This window comes from Astyanax mexicanus, chromosome 20, assembly GCF_023375975.1.
Source record: "Astyanax mexicanus isolate ESR-SI-001 chromosome 20, AstMex3_surface, whole genome shotgun sequence".
Lineage (NCBI taxonomy): Eukaryota > Metazoa > Chordata > Actinopteri > Characiformes > Acestrorhamphidae > Astyanax > Astyanax mexicanus.
Window position 1 is genome coordinate 19,884,749 of NC_064427.1, and position 20,476 is coordinate 19,905,224.

Sequence of the window (20,476 nt, forward strand, 5' to 3'; positions counted from 1 at the left end):
TTGATAATTAAAACTATCTGATATAAAAAAAAATTATGGCTTGTTATTATTTGCAGCTTTTTTTTTAGCTTGTGCAGGCACTGTGCTTCTATATGTTAATGTAATATATAGCTTTTTTTTTTGTTTACTAGCTCTTCGGAAGCTGGCTGTGTTTTCCAGCTAAAGATACGTGCTGTACAGGACTAGGGTTGTAACGTTACGTAAGGTATATTAGCCTTAGCATTTGTTTGTTTAACAAAAGATGTGACTTGAGTAGCACCACTGATGTACATCTATGATTTAAAATAGCAATACACAGTAAAACATATGATTAGAATAGCACTGCTGTGGTTTATTCACAAATAGAAGAGCACTGCAGAATAAATAAATAGGCCTTTTGTTTCTTTGTATATGTTTAGATCAGCACTGCTGTGGTAAATCTGTTAATAGAATAGCGCTGCTAAGGTAAATGTACGAATGGAACAGCACTGCTGAGGTAAATGGCGAGAATTTGAGTAGTATAGCACTGCTGCAGTAAATCTGTGAATAGAATAGGACTGCTGAGGTTAATGTATGAATAGAACAGCATTGCTAAGGTAAATTTATGAATAGAACAGCAATCTGAGGTAAATTTGTTATTAGAGCAGTACTGCTTAGGTAAATTTATGAATAGAACAACACTGCTAAGGTAAATCTATGAATAGAACAGTACTGCTGAGGTAAATTTATGAGTAGAATAGGGCTGTTAACTAAATAGATTGTGACTTGTTTGGAATACTTAAATGTTAATTGTTCAATTAATGTTTTTCAATTGTAGTTTTATTAGTATTTTCTTTTAATTTAGGCTTTTTTTCAGTGGTGAGGAAAAAAATGGGGGAAAAAGTTTATTTTGTTAGTTTTCAGTGCACATCTTAAAGTGTTTGATGATCTAAATGTCCTGTACTGTCTGTCAGGTGGTTGTGAGGTTCTCTCAGAGCGTGCTGAGAACCTTGGAGAAGCTGTAATTCCATGGTTGAGCAGGATGGGGTTTATGTAAATCCTGTAATGTCATATACTCAACACACAGACAGCTATAGACCTAATTAAAGCTGCAGTTTATCTGCAGACACGGCAAGCAGCAACACGAAGCAGCCGAGCTTTTACCAGCCTGCGTACGAGAACCATCATCCTAAAGCTCACAAACCTGATTCACTACTACTGCTGTGCTTTAAGACTGCTTAACATCCCCCTTCATAATGAACATCACGATGAAGTTCACCTGAATTAACGGACTAACCACCAGAACAGAGATGGAGATGATATTGTGATGGATTAGAACTTTTTTTAGCTTTATTTGCCTGAATTGTGTTTTATTTTTCCATTCCACCTTAAATACTAAAGCATTTGCCATTTGTTGCACCATTTAAGGTGGAATGGCAAAGTTGGCTAGCTACTACTAGTGATTTTTTTTTTAAATGCTTGTGAATAAAATGACCGTAAAATATTGAAACTACACATTAAACTATGGTAATATATATAGTGGTTATTGCCATTTTTAACAAGGAAAGTATTCTGTGATTAACTGCGATTAATCACACTTGTTTTTCTTAAGACGCAAGTTTTTATAGTGGATATTTAAATGTAAATGAAAGAATAAAAATTAAATTATATTAATGGTAGTGGTGTCAATGAAAATATTAATATATACTTGTATGTTTTTAGATTGATTGTAAGGATTTCTGAATTAGAACTTTAGAAATTTGCTGAGTATAAAAGTGCGTTTTCACACCTGTAGTTATGAAAGTTTCTATGGTCCAGATCACTTGATGAATTTGTTTATTATGAGCGTTTCTCTCTCTAATTGGTTTGGTTTCACACAGGTATAAACTTAAAGGCACAAAAATTTGCACCAATAAACCACACAAGCACATCGTCTCCTCTGATTGGTCAGAGGTGTCTGCTATGGGTGCAAGAAACTTTTAAAAACACATTGTTTTCTATGGGACGTGCAGTGAGTGCTGCACATACCTTGCTCAGTGTTTAAACAGCATGGAGCAGCTGACACAACTGTATATTATCTGGCTTCTATATCAGATTTAACTGCGCTTTATCAGCAGTTTAGCTTAATAAAAAAGGATATTTGATAGCTGGGTCAGATCAACACCAGATCATGGTCTTACCACAAGCAAACTGCTCCAAAAAAAAATCTGTGTGTTGGGGCGGGGCAGATTAAGCCTGAAGTTGTAATTAACTTGCTTTAATGTTGGCAGCTCTAACTAATACACTACACACATCCTTTCTGTAGTGTGTTTTGCTGATGTTTAGGCCTGTAGATCATTGTTTGCATTTTTGGTGTTTTGATCATTTGATTTCTTTCTTAATAAATGTATTTTAGCTAATAGGTCTATGCTTCTTCAGTGTTGCGCTGTTCATTCTAAACAGATTTCACTCATTCAAACAGCTCAGAATTGTATTTTAAAAGCTTTTAACAGAAAAATAATGTGTGGTTTAAATCAGGCTCAGGGTCATAATGACTCTGGGCTTTATGTGGGCTAGATTTCTTTGGGCCCAATTTAAGCTCTTTATAGCGCTTTTCCACCGGCATAAAACTAAGAATTTTCTGGTTTGCGACCCTAATTTTGAACCGATTCACCACGTTTACACCAACAAAAGTAGATTTTGGAACCAGGAACATTCGTTCACAGAGGAAAACTGGAAAATACTAGGTTCTACAGCACAAACCATGAGGACATCTGTTCACCGCCGCTGTGTAACACCCTCTGTTAATGACGTGTGATGTGACATTTTTAAGGGTTCCACTGAAACTCTTAAAAACCTGAACAAAAATGGTTCAAGAACCAGAGTTCTTTTGGTGGAAAAGCGCTTTTACAGTCTTTCCAGTTAAAAAAACGCCATATCGACAGATTTTTTATTTATATGCTTTTTCCTGATTGTTTTTCCTTTTTCTCTCTTCTTCTTCAGGGCGTACTCCCTCGTCGACTCCAGCCAGGTGTCCACCTTCCTCATCTCCATCCTCCTCATTGTCTATGGCAGCTTCAGGTGAGTTTCTACAGCTTCTTCTCTACCTGAGATAAAATCAATCATGCATATCGTTGCTGTCCAATAAAAAACTCATCTCCAAAACAGCAGCTTTACAGGAGAGAGAAAAAACCTTGCAAACTTTCAATGGAAGTCAATGTAAAACGAGTTTATTTCAGGTCATTTTAAAGAGTTTCTATTGGTCCGTTCATCAAAAAATATTGGCACAGTGTAAGGGACAGTTTGTCTGTCCAAATTATGCAGTAAACTAAAAATCGACAAAAATGGAGATAAGTGTTTTTCATCAGACAGTGACGATATAAACCTGACCTCCAGCATGTAGCTAAAACATAACACTAAATAAATATGTAAAGTCTGAACAGTTGAGAGAGATTCATATTAGATTTACCTTGGATCCTTTTTTAAAAACAGAAACAGACAGAAAACCACTACAATCTAAACTCTGCTAACTTCCTCTCACCACTTCCACTTTAGAAACCCCCGTCTTGTGAGGGTGAGGAGATTAGCTGTGTGTTTTAAAGTAAATTACCTGCTAATGCTCAGTGGCCACATTACACTTAATGCATTTGCTAATGTACATTCTGTATGTTGTAGTGCCTCATAATCGCTGTGCTTTATAGCCTTTATAATGCTGATATCGCAAAAGTAATCTTATTTAAATAAGACTCCCTCGGTCACTAAGGGCCAGTTTCCTGGCCAGGGATTAGGAAAGGGATTAAGACGGGGCCTAGATGTGGTCTAATGTTTCCTTTCAGTGGAAAATCTGTATTTAAATGCTGTGTATTCCTGGACTAGACTTAATCCTGGGCTGATAAACCTGCCCTGAATGCTCATATTGGCAGGAGTCAGTGCCTTCTTAGCAATGCTCTTAAATTAAATATCATTTATGGAAAATTGCTTTCTTCCATAATATCTTTCACACAATTGACCAACAGGTTAATCAGGTCTATTAGAAAATGATGTTTTCCTATTATTATAACATTTTAGTCACATTTATAGTATTTGGTGAACAAAAGAATAGGGAAATGTCAAAGAATTCTAGATTAATACTAAAATCATCCAAACTATGAAGACGAAAAACATATTAATTGTTTAGTAAACAAAGTGTTAAACAAATCAGATTATGATTTATATTTTACATTCTTCATAGTATCACCTCTTACTTAGATGACATCTTTGTACATCTCTGCTGGATTTTCTCAGTCAGCTTTATGAGGTAGAGTCACCTGGAATTTAGGCTTTCAGTTAACAGCTGTTCTAAACTCATCAAGAGTTAATTACTTGCATTCCTTGCCTCTTAAAGCAGCACTAGGTAGGATTTCCTTGATTTTTGATCTTTTTAAAGAGGTAAAATTACAGCTTGAAACTCACGGAGCGCTGCATTGAGGTGTAATAGGAGGAATAGCGGTGCTCTCGTGTCTCTGCCAGAGCTCCACTGAGCTCAAACCAGACTCTGTATATTTTCAGAGGCGGCCGCGATCAACGCTCGCGAGAACTGCGACCTGCTTTCCGACCTTTAGTTCTAACAGTTCTACAAGGACTACCGGTTCATTCTTTACAAACTAACATACAGACACTCTGGCAGAAGCTGGAAAGAGACCGAATATGTCTGTGAAAGCCAGAAAACGAGAAAGAGAAACTAATCCGCCTGAAACATTTATTACACTCTACAACTGTAGGGGGAGCCCATGAGCACAAAATCTCAATCCTACCTAGTGGAGCTATAATAAATTGTTTGAGAGCATCAGTTTTAAAGCTGTGAAGAGGTAGAGTTGGTATACAGTGAATAGCTCTATTTGAGTATATTCTAATCTAGATTATAGCAAGAACTTTATGATTATAATGATGAAACTGGCACTTATCAGGACCACCTCAGCATTTTTGTTTGTTTAACACTACCTTCACACCGAACTCACTCTAAATGACTGTTCAAATCCTAACCATTTATTAATGCAGGAAATCAGTGTCATTAAAAGAACATTCCTCTTTATTATATTGCAAGTCATTCTGCTGTTGCAGTTTGTAGCAGTGCAATTCTGATGTTGAAGTCTACAGTAATGCATTACGAAATCTTACTGTTGTGTTTTGGTTCTATATGTGTCTTATAGATACTGTATCATTGGGTATGATCGAAATTAAGAAATATATTGTTAAATCTTGTGAGATTTTTACCATATTTGTCTGTGCTGGTGTAGTTTAGTCTTGGTCTTTTGATTTAAATGGTTGTCAAATGAGATGAATTATCTTGAAAAAGGTTTGGTTCAGGGAAAATGTGTTTAATGTAAAGCCTGACTGGCAGTTTTGAAACTCACACCTGTTTTAGAAGCTGGAAACGAGTCATTTCCTGCTTTACACTGCTTCAGCAGTTTTAGTTGAACAGCACTTTACTACTGATGTGATTGACATGTAACATTATACTACTAAAAAAAATAACTTTTGGTTTATTCCATCCAGCTTTCTAATCGGGACATTATGCAACTTAAATAATTTAATTATTCTGTCTGGTGTGTAAGTTACCTATTGTTTTAATAATTTTGATTTACAGATGATTTGCAGAACGGTTTAATGTGTTTGGTGAAGTCAGTGGCTCAGTGTTTGTGTGTTTCCTCAGATCGTTAAACATGGACTGTGAGAATCAGGAGAAGGACAAGGATGGAAATCCCACTGCCAACGGCTCCTTTAACAGCAACTCAAACAACAGTAAGTCCAACACACACACACACATATATATATGTACACACAGTACAGGCCAAAACATCTCCCCTTTTTCAATGCGTTTTCTTTATTTTCATGACTATGTACATTGTAGATTCTCACTAAAGGCATCAAAATTATAAATGAACACATGTGGAGTTTTATGTAGTTAACAAAAAAGGGTTAAATAACTTAAAACATGTTTTATATTCTAGTTTCTTTAAAATAGGCACCCTTTGCTCTGATTACTGTTTTGCACACACTTGCCATCATTCTCTCAATGAGCTTCAAGAGGTGGCCACCTGAAATGGTTTTCCTACAGTCTTGAAGGAAGGAGTTCCCAGAGGTGTTTTTTAGCACTTGTTGCCCCTTTGCCTTCTTCACTCTGTGCTCCAGCTCACCCCAAACCATCTGGATTGGGTTCAGGTCCGGTGACTGTGGAGGCCAGGTCATTTTTTGTTAAGTACATAAAACTCCACATGTGTTCATTCATAGTTTTGATGCCTTCAGTGAGAATCTACAATGTGAATAGTCATGAAAATAAAGAAAACCCATTGAAAAAGAGAAGCTGTGTCCAAACTTTTGTCCTGTACTGTATATATATAGAAATACACACACATACACTGTATTACCGAAAGTATTTGCTCATGTTGTTGAGACTGGAATAGCACAGAAGTCAACGGAATTTCTCACAAACATAACTTTCTGTTTCTGTGTGTTTGTGTGCTCTAAAGGTATTCAGACCATAGACTCGACGCAGGCTCTTTTCCTCCCCATCGGAGCCTCCGTCTCTCTGCTTGTCATGTTCTTCTTCTTCGACTCAGTCCAGGTGGTCTTTACCATCTGTACTGCAGGTATGTCTCTCTCTCTCTCTCTCTCTCTCTCTCTGTATATATTTCTCTCTCTATTTATGTATCTCTCTTTTTTTGATTTTACGTTTTTACTCACAGTTCTGGCGACCATTGCGTTTGCATTCCTGCTGTTGCCGATGTGCCAGTACCTGACCAGGCCCTGCTCCTCACAGAACAAGTAAGACTCTTTGCATATGTCCAAATGTTTGTGGACACCACTCCTAATAAATGCATTGCTGACACACAAACACACAGCTTGTCTAGTTCCTGAGAAGAACTTGCAATAGACAAAAGCTTATGCTTAAGCTTTTTGGGATGCTTTTAGGACAATGTTATTGTGTGCATTAAAACTCTTAAAAGTGATTTGTAATTGAGGAGACGGCTAACTGGTAAAAAGGGCGTTTTTACACCTTTTGTTCGTTTTCCTGGTCTGAATCTGTTAATAAGTTTGTTTACTTGGAGCGTTTTCCCCCTCGGTTTGGTTTGTTTTCACACGGGCACACACCTAAATAGTGCTGGGCGATATGGGAAAAATCATATATCGCGATCGCGATTTCATGAGTTTAATAACGTAAAGCATGTCTCAAAACGGCGTGTCCACACGTGACCGTCAAATAACCTAAAGCAGCGAAGATTACTTTATCATCACTTATATAAACAGAGTTTTTGCAAAGTAACCACGCCAATACATTTCATCCTAGCCTACTTTATATATTTGCATGAATAATTGATGAAATTACTGTAGAAACGATAGGGACGATAGAAAATAAGTAGCGCGATAGACACTTTTCTATCGTCCCCATGATATTTATCGTCATATCACACGGCACTACACCTAAACGCACCAATATGCCCCTTTAACAAACCACTCAAGCACGCAGTCTCCTCTGATTGGTCAGAGCTGTCTGGCACGGTAACAAAAAATAAGTAAATACAACAAAAAGGTCCTGTGTTTCAGACAAGCGTATATTTGTGTTTAATGTATAGAACATGGAGCAGCAGCAGAGAGGCATTAGCTAATACCTATAGTAACTATCTGGGTAATAAAGCAGGTTAAACTGCACCTGAACAGCCGTTCAGCTCATATAAAAGGAGTATGTTTAATAGCTGAATGGGTCGAGGTTGAATCTTGCGCTGTGGAGATGGTTTGGAACCAGGCCGAGACCACCACCTTGAGCAGGTATTGGTGTGGTTCGTTTGGGCCGAACCCAAGTGTGATTGATTACTGTATTCGTACCTGCTCAAATGAACAACCCCAACAAGGGTGCAAACAAAACAGAGTCTGGTTTAACTGGACCAAGTAGTTCTGCTGTGAAAATGCCCTTAATGGAAGTTCTCAAATTAGGGATACCCCATAATTAAAGTAAATTGGAAGGTTTAAAGGAAGCCTGTATATTAAATAATGTATAAAATATATGGCTTTTGGTGATATTTTCGGCTAAAAAATTTGGGCTTAACAAAATCCAGGGTTGTTAAGGTCTTAAATTGTGTTAAATTTACTTTAAATTTGCTGTAGGTATTACATTTTCAGCCATTGGCAAAGCACATGCTAACTTTAGCGGTGAGTTAGCTAATGTTAAAAGAAAGAGAAATAAGGTTAATGGAGAGCTAGCTAATGTTAGCAGTGGTCTAGCTAATATACTGACATTAGCAGCGAGTTATCTAGCTACATTACTGGGGAGAGAACTAAGGTTAGTGGAGTGCTAGCTAACATAGTAACATTAGCGGTGAGCTAGCTAACACGCTAACATAATAACATTAGCGGCAAAGTTAGCTTCATTACCGAGGAAAGAACTAAAGTTAGCGGAGAGCTAGCTAACATAATAACATTAGCTATGTTGTGTTTTGATTTCCAATAAAACAAATTAAGAAAATATAACAAAATCTTTGGGTCTTAAATTAGATTCATTGCAGTCTGAAAAAGGTCTTAAAAAGCATTAAATTTGACTTTTTAAATAGTGCAAGAACCTTGCTATACTTTTTGGGAAGAGTTCTGTAGTTAGGAATGAGGTGGGGTGATGATCATCCAATCTTGCCCTCATTTTCTGATGCTCTTGATGCTGAATGCAATCAAATCCTCACAGCAGTGCTAAAGAATTGAGTAGAAAGTCTTCTCTGGGTATTCCCACAGAAGCAGGATAAACTCGTAGGATAGACAATACCTTTGTTTTTAAAGGGATATTTAAGGGGACGTGTCCCAATACTTTTGTCCGTGTTGTGTGTGTATATATGAAGCATTGCTCTTTATGCATCTCTATGCATCATGGAACAGTATTGATTTCTGACTGTATATGATGTGTGTGTGTGTGTAGGATATCGTTCGGATGCTGTGGGCGCTTCACTCTGGCAGAGCTTCTCTCCTTCTCGCTCTCTGTGATGCTCGTCCTCATCTGGGTGCTCACAGGACACTGGCTGCTCATGGACGGTAGGTCATCACATGTGATTTAGCAGATGTTCTCCTGTAGTAATTAGGGGTGTCACGATTGCGATATTTCATCAAAATTATGTCATGGTCAAAATGGTCTAAAAGAGGATCGACGATCCCTCCCTCTAAGCTATGCAAGCATGCGCGATACGCAAATGGCGCAGCACACTGTAGCCGACCCCACGGACATTGTGACTGCTCAAAGAGCAGCACTTTCTCCAGTGAATGGACATTTTCATCTTCTTAAAGAAAAACATGAAAATATAAAAAAATAACTGTTGTTTTGTCTAGCCTCAAATATGTTAATAGTTTTGGTACCTTAAGGAGCATCTTTCTCTCAGATAAAGTTAATAATATATCTTTATTAAAGAAAAAAAACAAGTCTTATTTTTCATGTTTAACTGTTATAGTAGGATAGAGTTCAGTTTGTTAAGCCTCTAATTGTTCTATTATTTTGTACATGACTGTTCCTGTATTTTTTTATTATTTATTTTGTTATGTTGCACATTGCTGTTTTAATAGTGCACACTGCTGCTACCAAAAAAGCCACTAGATTTACATTACATATATATCTTAATTAAATGATTTAAATTTGACCATTAGTGCCTAATGTGGTGTTTTACAGATCACTTGTATCATTTTGCATCACTTATATCAAGCCCACCTTTTGAAATAAGATATTGTAAATTTGATGAATCAAACCAATGCCTGGCCATAGACTAATCTAAAACTAGCATAGGCCTCTCTGCTGTAAAAAAAAGAAAATCGAGAATCGAACCGAATTGTGACCCTAAAATCAGCAATAAAATCTAATCGAGAATTTAGAGAATTGTGACACCCCTAGTAGTAATGTTACGTTATCCTTCACTGCTGTAAGTCTTAGTTTAAGCTCAGATACTGCCAGAACCAGAGTCAGAGCTGGTACTGACAGTGTGCTTCACTCTAAGTGTGATTTACACTCCTCTTAATATGTGTAAGAGCTGGAACATACCTCTGCATATCGGCACTTTGTCCTCAGAGTCCTCAGAGACTTTCAGGCAGTCCAGCTTTTCTACAGTCCAGTGTTCTCTTTAACACACCTGTTACAGTAGATGTTTTTGGAGGCTCATTATTTTTTTAGATGACACTTTTGCACATCTTGGCATTATTTTCTCAGCTTCATAATGTAGAGTCTCCTGAAATTCAGACTTTCAGTTAACAGCTGTGCTGAACTCATCAATAGTTAATTACTTGAATTTCTTGCCTCTTAATAAAGTGTTTGAGAGCATCAGTTGTAAAGTAGTAAAGAGGTAGAGTTACAGGTACACAGTGAATAGCTCTATTTGAGCGATGTTCCAATTACTCAACAAAGAAATTAATGCCAGTCCATCCAAAAGTCATTTTCAAGAACTTCCTCATTTGTAGTTGCAAAAACAACCATCAAGCAACAACCAACAGGATCGCCTCAAAAACGACCATCAAAAATGTAAACAACTAGATAAGTGCATTTTATGAAGCTAAAATGGCTTCCACTGGTCGCTATGGAATCCCAGGTAAGGGTATGATGTTGCTAAGTGGTTGCTATGGTTTAGCTTAGTGGTTGCAAGGTAGTATTATGAGTAGTATTAATGGTGGTTGCTATGGTGTTACCAAAGGTTGCATAGTAATAATAATATTATTATTATTATTATTATTATTATTATCTAAAAATTATTTAAGAAGAAAATCATTTAGTTGTGAAGTGTGGGACTGTGGGCGGGACTGGGCCAAAATATCTATGCTGCGCCTAATGAGTTGTTTAAGAAGTTAAATTCAGTATAATGTTTTATTAGGGGTGAAATAACCTGTGATGCCCTGTAAGATCTAAACTGTGTTGTAATGCTGGTCTGTCCTGCAGCGCTGGCCATGGGTCTGTGTGTGGCTATGATTGCCTTCGTGCGTCTGCCCAGCCTGAAGGTGTCCTGCCTGCTGCTGTCCGGCCTCCTCATCTACGATGTGTTCTGGGTAAGGAGACACACACACACACCACACACACACTGTAACAGTGTCTGTTTAGATAACATACAGGGGTTGGACAATGAAAGTGTAGGAGGTTTCATGGCTAAATTGGAGCAGCAGGGTAAGAGCACAGTTTTGCTTAAAATATTGCAATGCACACAACATTATGGGTGACATACCAGAGTTCAAAAGAGGACAAATTGTTGTTGCACGTCTTGCTGGTGCATCTGTGACCAAGACAGCAAGTCTTTATGATGGATCAAGAGCCACGGTATCCAGGGTAATGTATAAAGCATACCACCAAGAAGAACCAACCACATCCAACAGGATTAACTGTGGACGCTGTAAGAGGAAGCTGTCTGAAAGGGATGTTCGGGTGCTAACTCGGATTATATCCAAAAACATAAAACCGCGGCTGCCCAAATCACGGCAGAATTCAATGTGCACCTCAACTCTCCTGTTTCCACCAGAACTGTCCGTCACCACAATAAATTATTGTGGTCTAAAACCAGGTGTTTCAGTTTCATTGTCCAACCCCTGTACATTATTCCAAACATTATTGTGATTGACAATACAATTCTTATTTATAGATTTTTTAAATCGATACTTGGTTACATATGTATTGTATGCTGAAAAAGGACCTAGACGTGCTGGCCATTATACTGTAATTAGCCACCATTGTTTTTGCTACTTTAAAATTCACAGATTTACTCTCTCTCTCTCTTTTATTTATTCCTGTTTAAATAAAAATAAATGCATAGATCTATTGTTTTATGTAACTTGTTAATTTAAAACAGAGGGTTTAAAGCTGTGAACATTCTGTGTAGGAATCAGTAGTGTCCTCAGGAGAAACTTTTAATTTTATTGTTTGTTTACAGCTGGTTGAAAGCTAAAATGTAAAGTATATGTAACCCAAGTATATTTATATAAATGTTACATTTGTTATACAAGTTATTCCAGCATGTGTAGTCCCTATGTATGTTATAAATATGTATATCCGCACCTATAAAATAGTATAAAACCATAATAATGAAAATACAACCTTTTCAACAGCAGTTTTTTTTTAATGATTAAGGTTTTTTTAGACATTGGAATTGAAATATATATAAATGTTCATTTTAATATTTTAAAGAGTTTGAGACTCTCCCATATGTCACTATGGTCTCTTTTTTTGTTAGTGAGCTGCTTTTGCTAATGAAAGCATAATAAGCAATATTGAGATCAGTAAAATGGTTGTGATCCTGTGCATTTATAATTTTAATAGAGGTAAATTTTTAAATTTGCCATTTGCTTTTGGATTTTTAAAGAAAATGTTATTCAGTGTGGTGAATTGTGAGGATTTACTACAGGAAACATCTCAGTCCGCCAAGCGTCATGACATTCCCACCATATTCATCATAATACTGCAGTTATTTTCACATTTTTTTCGTCGACATTTGTGGAAATGTCAAGGTTTCGATTGATGGCCTGAGAGAACTAGAGCTTTTTTCTTCTTCAGCTCAAAAACACTGCTTTAAACTGTGAGCTGTGTGTGAGTCTGGATGTGTATGTGTATGTGTGTGGTTTGAGTGTGTGTGTGTATATGTGGTTTGAATGTGTGTGTGTGTGTGTGTGTGTGTGTGGTTTAGTGAACACAGTGCAGCAGTGTTGTGACTCTATACTACGTATACTAACAGCACTGAACCGGTGATGTAATGTGCTTTACTGATTGACCTACATTAGTCTGATGTTTCTTTTACTTCTGTTTATTTGAATAAAAGTCACGTGACAAAATGTCAACATCAAAACACCCACAGAAACTCAACCGGAACCTCTGTGGTTGAGGGAAATGTGATTTGCACAGCTCTCTACTGTAGTAATAATGATGAGCTTACCTTCTGTGCACTGTAGGGGTCGCTGTTTCGCACAGTGCAAACTAGAGGTGATAAATGAATATGAAAGGGTGTCTTTTAATCTAGCAGGCTCAGATATCAATAGATCACAGATTTTTGGATTATGTATTTAATATGACATTTTTTTGTTATTGGGATACATTTTCTTATTGTATGGACATGATTTGGACAGTGCATACAGGGCCCTGATACAAATATACATTTCATTACAGACAGTAGTGATAGTCTATTTTCATCCATCCATTCCTAATGTATAGATAATAAGATGAAGGGACATATATAGGGATATTCAAGGTAAGGATGATGGATGGATAAAGATATAAATGGGGAGATTGATGATCGGATGGATTATAGACATATAGTGAGATATGGAGATGAATGGATGGATGGATAAAGACGCATATAGTGAGATATAGAGATGGATGGATTATAGACATATAGTGAGATGAATAGATGTAGCTGTATATAGGGAGATGGATGGATGTCAATGTATATGGTGAGATAGGGGATGGATGAATGGATGGGTAAAGATGTATATAGTAAGAGGGGGGTGGATGGATGGATGGCTGGATGGATGGATATAGTAAGGGGGATGGGTGGACATATAGTGAGAGGGAGATTGATGTATGAATGGATATAGACGTATATAGTAGGATAGGGGGATGGATGGATATAGACATATATAGGGAGATGGTTGAATAGATAGATGTATATAGGGAGATGGATGGATGTCAATGTATATGGTGAGATGAATGAAGGGATGGATTTAGATGTATATAGTAAGAGGGGGTGGATTGATGGATGTATGTACTAAGAGGGGGATGGATGGACATATAGTGAGATAGGGAGATGGATGGATGAATGGATATAGACATATATAGGGAGATGGATGGATGTCAATGTATATGGTAAGATAGGGGATGGATGGATGGATGGTGGGGTGGATGGATGGATGGATGGATGGATGGATATATATACAGGGGATTTCCAGCCCTAATTTCTAACACATGTCTCTTTCTGTCCTCTCCAGGTCTTCTTCTCAGCCTACATCTTTAACAGTAACGTGATGGTGAAGGTGGCCACGCAGCCGGCCGATAACCCGCTGGACGTGATCTCGCGTAAGCTGCACCTGGGCCCGGGGATGGGCCGGGACGTGCCCCGCCTCTCTCTGCCGGGTAAGCTGGTGTTCCCCAGCTCCACGGGCAGCCACTTCTCCATGCTGGGCATCGGGGACATCGTCATGCCTGGCCTGCTGCTGTGCTTCGTGCTGCGCTACGATAACTACAAGAAACAAGCCAGTGGAGAGGCGCCCGGACCCGCCAACATGTCTGGCCGCATGCAGCGAGTCTCCTACTTCCACTGCACCCTCATCGGATACTTCGTGGGTAAGCATTATATACAGAATCACTCATTAATATCTGCAGCTGTAGAGCTGGAACTGACACGAATCTGCTGCAGTGAAAATAACATTGACCATTATATTAGGTTCTTACATACACATATAAGATACTGGTCATGATGGATGGATAGTAGGGTGGATACAGTTGTGGTCAAAAGTTTACATACACTTGTAAAAAAACATAATGTTATGGCTGTCTTGAGTTTTCAATAAGTTCTACAACTCTTATTTTTCTGTGATAGAGTGATCGGAACACATACATGTTTGTCACAAAAAACAGTCATAAAATTTGGTTCTTTCATAAATTTATTATGGGTCTGCTGAAAATGTCACCAAATCTGCTGGGTCAAAAATATACATACAGCAACAAAATTTGTCAATTTTGGTGATGTAGCGAGTTGTGTCAATCAAATTAGCTTCATGTCATGGCCTCTTCACTTCTTGTAAGTGATTCTGATTGACTACAGCTGTTGACTTCTCATGAGCCCATTTAAATAGGGCTCATTTGACCCAGTGATTAGACTCAGCTACAAAAGCTACAATGGGAAAGTCAAAGGAACTCAGTGTGGATCTGAAAAAGCGAATTATTGACTTGAACAAGTCAGGGAAATCACTTGGAGCCATTTCAAAGCAGCTACAGGTCCCAAGAGCAACTGTGCAGACAATTATACGCAAGTATAAAGTGCATGGAACAGTTGTGTCACTGCCACGATCAGGAAGAAAACGCAAGCTATCACATGCTGCCGAGAGGAGATTGGTCAGGATGGTCAAGAGTCAACCAAGAATCACCAAGAAGCAGGTCTGCAAGGATTTGGAAGCTGATGGAACACAGGTGTCAGTCTCCACAGTCAAGCGTGTTTTACATCGCCATGGACTGAGAGGCTGCCGTGCAAGAAAGAAGCCCTTGCTCCAGAAAAGGCACCTTAAGACTCGGCTGAAGTTTGCTGCTGATAACATGGACAAAGATAAAACCTTCTGGAGGAAAGTTCTCTGGTCAGACGAAACAAAAATTGAGCTGTTTGGCCACAACACCCAGCAATATGTTTGGAGGAGAAAAGGTGAGGCCTTTAATCCCAGGAACACCATGCCTACTGTCAAGCATGGTGGTGGTAGTATTATGCTCTGGGGATGTTTTGCTGCCAGTGGAACTGGTTCTTTGCAGAAAGTAAATGGGATAATGAAGAAGGAGGATTACCTCCAAATTCTGCAGGAAAACTTAAAACCATCAGCCCGAAGGTTGGGTCTTGGGCGCAGTTGGGTGTTCCAACAAGACAATGACCCAAAACACACATCAAAAGTGGTAAAGGAATGGCTAAACCAGGCTAGAATTAAGGTTTTAGAATGGCCTTCCCAAAGTCCTGACTTAAACCCTATTGAGAACATGTGGACAGTGCTAAAGAAACGGGTTCATGCAAGAAAACCATCACATTTAGCTGAACTGCACCAATTCTGTCAAGAAGAGTGGTCAAACATTCGACCTGAAGCTTGCCAGGAGCTTGTGGATGGCTACCAAAAGCGCCTAGTTGCCGTGAAAATGGCCAAGGGACATGTAACCAAATACTAATGTTGCTGTATGTATATTTTTGACCCAGCAGATTTGGTGACATTTTCAGCAGACCCATAATAAATTTATGAAAGAACCAAATTTTATGACTGTTTTTTGTGACAAACATGTATGTGTTCCGATCACTCTATCACAGAAAAATAAGAGTTGTAGAACTTATTGAAAACTCAAGACAGCCATAACATTATGTTTTTTTACAAGTGTATGTAAACTTTTGACCACAACTGTATATACAGATAGGGGTGTATGGATGAAGAGATTTATATAGGGATTGCGGTAGATAGGAATAAATAGATGGATGAAAAGAGGTAAGGGTAGGGATGGATGGTTGGATGGGTATAGAAAGATGGGTACGGGAGGGATGGATGCATGGGTTAAAATAGAGGTGGGGATGAATGGATGGACAGATGGATAGAGCAATAGGACTATGCATTGATATATATATATATTGAACATCCCTGACTCTTACACAACCAATTGTTCATGAAAATAAAGATGATTTAGAGGAGATAATAAATAAATTTCTATTCTAAACATTCAGTACGCTCACGCTGCTGGTTGTTCATGGTTGCTGTATGTATGTCAGTGGTTGTGAGACTGTGAGCTGTGTAGGGGTTAGTGGGTTGTGAGCTGAGCTCGGGTTTGTGGCTCTTTCAGAAACTCATGTTAGTAATGTGGTTTATTATATAGCCAGATCTGCCTAATGCTCACTTATACAGGAAGCGTTTAGTTTTTCATTGCAGTAGTGTGTTCTATATGTTTAATGGACGTTTTCTCTCTCAGGTCTGCTGACGGCGACCGTGGCCTCTCGGATTCACCGCGCGGCTCAGCCGGCTCTGCTGTACCTGGTGCCCTTTACCCTGTTGCCTCTGCTCACTATGGCCTATCTGAAGGTACGTTAGATCTGAAGACTACCTTTATTCACAACCGTCCCAGAGCCATCCCAAAGATTTCGGATTTCGGTGTACTTGTGTATTTTCGTACTTTCATAATCTTAAGTCCAAACAACTGAAGAATATATATATATATATATATATATATATATATATATATATATATATATATATATATATATATATATAATATATATTATATATAATTGTTTAGCCTTGATTGCAGCAACACAATTACACTTTTTCAATTATAACATTTATGTTTACCAGTGTTATTATACTTAAAAGTAAAAAAAAATAAAAAATAGAACTAAACTGTAAAGTAAATAAAACCCAATATAGGTTATGACAATACACATTCTTTATATATAATTTAAAATTCTGCAGTAAAAGTACTGTTTGTGTTTAGCAGACAGGTCATAATGTGACACACTCTTTTTGCCTGGTTTTGTTAAAGGGCCCTTTTTAGTACATAGCTACTTCTCTCTACTGGTTTTCAATACGCTCTTGTAAGTTAATATAGACTGCCACTGACTCACAGCTGCTCTAAAGTGGGACCAAAGGAGAGTTAAGTAACATTTCCTGATGTAGTACACAGTGATGTGATTGTTCATTTTATTTTACATTTTATTACAAGACCTTTTGCTCCTCTTTAAAGCGCTGTACTGCCATTAATCAGGGAGTTTCAGACTTTCCCTGTTGCTACTTTTGAAGTTCATGTGGTTCACCAATCACAATAATTTCCTGTGGGGCCTTTCCCCACTAGCACCACCATCTTCCTCTCACAGTGTTCCTAGCAAGCCCTGTATGTCTGCGTCTGTTCTAAATTTATTTATTTATTTTTTTTTTTTTTTTTTTTATTATTATACAAAAAATCACTCTCTTATTTCTGTGAGCGTTGCGCTATGCCCAGATCTTTCTAATACTTTTGATTTTAAAAGAATATCTGTTTTTTTCCCCATACACTGTAATTGTATATGCAGATGTCCTCCAGTCTCAGATGTATAATTAGTCAAATGTAATCAAATCTGGATGAAATCTGATATTTGATTATTTAAAAATCACTGCAGTTCTTTTTTCTGAGCTGTAATTGATTCAAACGCTTGAGGTCAAACCGTTTTACATGTTTGATAATCATCAGTGGGATCTTCTTCTATTACATACCTTGAGGAGTTTCTAGTGTTTCTCTCGTGTTCCTCTTAGTGTTTGTTAAGGAGAAAGGAAACTAGAACAGGGTGTGGATTTTTTTTCTTTATAAAATTACTTAACCTTTCTTGCAACTTATTCACCTCCTCCTTCTTCTTCTTCTTCTTCTTCTTCTATCTTTCTTTTTGTGTCTTGTCTCAGGGGGACCTGCGGCGCATGTGGTCCGAGCCCTTCCACACCAAGTCCAGCAGCTCCAGGTTCCTAGAGGTATGATGCCCCCCGGCCCCGCACCTTCCAGAGCAACCTTCTCCAGGTCAGCGACAGGCAGCCTTCAGCCTCCCCCCATCCCAACCCAACTCTGAGAAACAACGAGAGAGCACGAGAGAGAGAGCATAATAAAAAGAGGGGACCCTTTTACACTCGTCCTCTTCTCTTCTTTTTTTCCCCATCTCTTTTTCTTCTTTTTTTGCTTCATCCGTTCTGATAAGGAAGGATATCATCGTCGTACTGATGAGGAAGAGCGAAGGAAGAGCTAGTTTTTGTGGACTTCACTGCCAGATGGATTCTACTTACTCATCCTCACCTCGTCAACCTCTTCAACACTTTGATCCCGCCTTCTTTGATCCTCCTCCTCGTTCATTCATCTGTTCATTCGTTTTCTTTCTCTCTTTTTCTATTTCTCTTTAACGATCTCTCATTTCTTCTGTTTACTGAACTCTTACTGAACTGCGCTCTCTTTTCTTCTCTACCTCGTTTTCATTCCACATCTAATTCTTTTCTTTCTCCATCTCTCTCTCTCTTTCTCTCTCTCTTGTGTTTCACTTAACCTACATCCTCTCTCTCTTTCTCTCTCTCTTTTTTTTCTCTCTCTCTCTCTCTCTCTCTCTCTCTCCAATCCCTCCCCCCGAAATCCTCTCATTGCATCATTTCCTCATCGGACTGAAAGGCCACTCCTTACTTGGACGTGTTTATTATTGGACAAAACCTGAGCTCTTTGAGCTTTTCGGTGATCTTTTTTCCCCCCAGTTTTCCCGTATTTGGCATCGTTATGGATCTACGGACTACGAGAATTATGTTTGTGTGTTTTGTTTTTTTCTCTCGAACCATGAACGCTGAACACGAACGCTGAGAATTTCCCAGCACAGAACAGTGATGACCCCAATCGGGACCAGCACAGGCGTCGTCGTGACAGTGACAGTGTGACAATGACTATGATGATGATGACGTCGTCAACGTAGACGGCGACAGTGACGACGACAAGGCCACAGACGCTCCTTCTCACTTTTTTCCTGTCTTTTCTTCTTCTTCCTCTTCCTCCTCCTCTTCCTCTTCTCTTTGCTCCTCCTCTTGCTCTTGTCTGTAACACCCTCCTCAAAACTCATTGGCTCCTAGGCCTCTTTTCCCAATCGAAAAAAGAAAAAAAACAACGCAGCCCCTCCCCTCCTTTCACCTTTCAATCTTCCCGCCCCTTTTCCCCTGTTTCTCCCTCTTTGCAGATACGTGTATTTTATTTAGAAAGATTTTATTCTTGGCATATACAGAAATGATGATACGTTATAAAATTCGAGTGTGCCCTCGCCTTTCGGACGGGCACTTAGCTCTATGTATATATGTGTACACATGTATTAGGGTTATCATGTTGGGGTTGCGCAAGTGTGTATGCTTTCGTATGTATGTATAAATGTGTGTGTGTGTATGAATGAGTGCGTATGTAGTATGAATAGGTGTGTATGATGTATGAAATAGAGTGTGAGTGTGTGTTTGTGTGTTTTTGTATGTTTTTGGGCTGGTTTTGGTTTTGTTTTTTGTGGAGGACGACGAATACATTATTCTGGGTTCAAATCCTCTCCCCAAGCCCCGCCCCCTTTTTTTTTTTTGTTCTTTTTTTCTTTTCTTTTTTTTTCCCCCATTTTAAAAACATGGGATTGTAGTCTGGTGGAATGTGTTTTCTGTGTGTCAGGCTGGCAAAAGTGATGTCAACCCCACACACTCTGAATCACTCACACCCGTTTGGGTTTGTACACGGCCCGGTTGGGTCGCGAACCGTTGCTCAGTGACTCCAGAAGTCAGTCTGTGGCACTTTTTTTTTCCAGCTCTGGATTTGCTATATTGGCACAGGTTACCCAAAACAAGCAAGGGAACGACTAAAGGGTGGCACACCTGTAAGGTGCCAGTCTTGAGACGGAGGTTTTAGGGCTACTGAAGAGAGAAGTGTGTAAGTATTTGTGTATAAGTGTGTGTGAGTACGTGAGACCGTGTGAGTGAGGGTGTTTTCACATCTGAAGGTCCAGATCAAAGACTGATCCAAGCTTTGTGTGTTTGTTACATTGTAAAGTCTTAATTTAGTGACTGTTCAGCGCATTAAAGGACTTCACTACATCCCGTCACTTCGTCATTATTTATGGGGACGTCGTTCCTCTATACTCTATTCACTCTGGCTGGTTTGGAGCTAGAATGTTGTCAATTCGGCGAGTTGTTTTTCATTTTCCATGGTGTTGTGCTGAATTCTGCCTCCCTACCAGAATCCGACTCCTGCCTTCGAATGCAGGTGCTTTTCGTAGCAAAATAAGTCTAACGGATTCCTTTTATTTCTTCTTATAAAGGGTTAAAAGGGTTA

General features: G+C 38.6%; 1 protein-coding gene across 1 annotated transcript in view; it reads left to right on the forward strand.

The window, feature by feature from the left end:
- sppl3 (signal peptide peptidase 3) overlaps positions 1-20,238 on the forward strand; it is a 44,739-nt gene extending 24,501 nt beyond the window's left edge. Inside the window, exons 2-10 of the mRNA XM_022681131.2 lie at positions 2,941-3,018; positions 5,630-5,718; positions 6,447-6,566; positions 6,663-6,741; positions 8,876-8,988; positions 10,865-10,971; positions 13,888-14,242; positions 16,604-16,713; positions 18,061-20,238. Of these exons, the coding sequence (XP_022536852.1) occupies positions 2,941-3,018; positions 5,630-5,718; positions 6,447-6,566; positions 6,663-6,741; positions 8,876-8,988; positions 10,865-10,971; positions 13,888-14,242; positions 16,604-16,713; positions 18,061-18,132 (1,123 nt within the window). The 3' untranslated portion in view covers positions 18,133-20,238. The remainder of the gene's footprint in view (positions 1-2,940; positions 3,019-5,629; positions 5,719-6,446; positions 6,567-6,662; positions 6,742-8,875; positions 8,989-10,864; positions 10,972-13,887; positions 14,243-16,603; positions 16,714-18,060) is intronic.
- Positions 20,239-20,476: the final 238 nt, after the last annotated feature.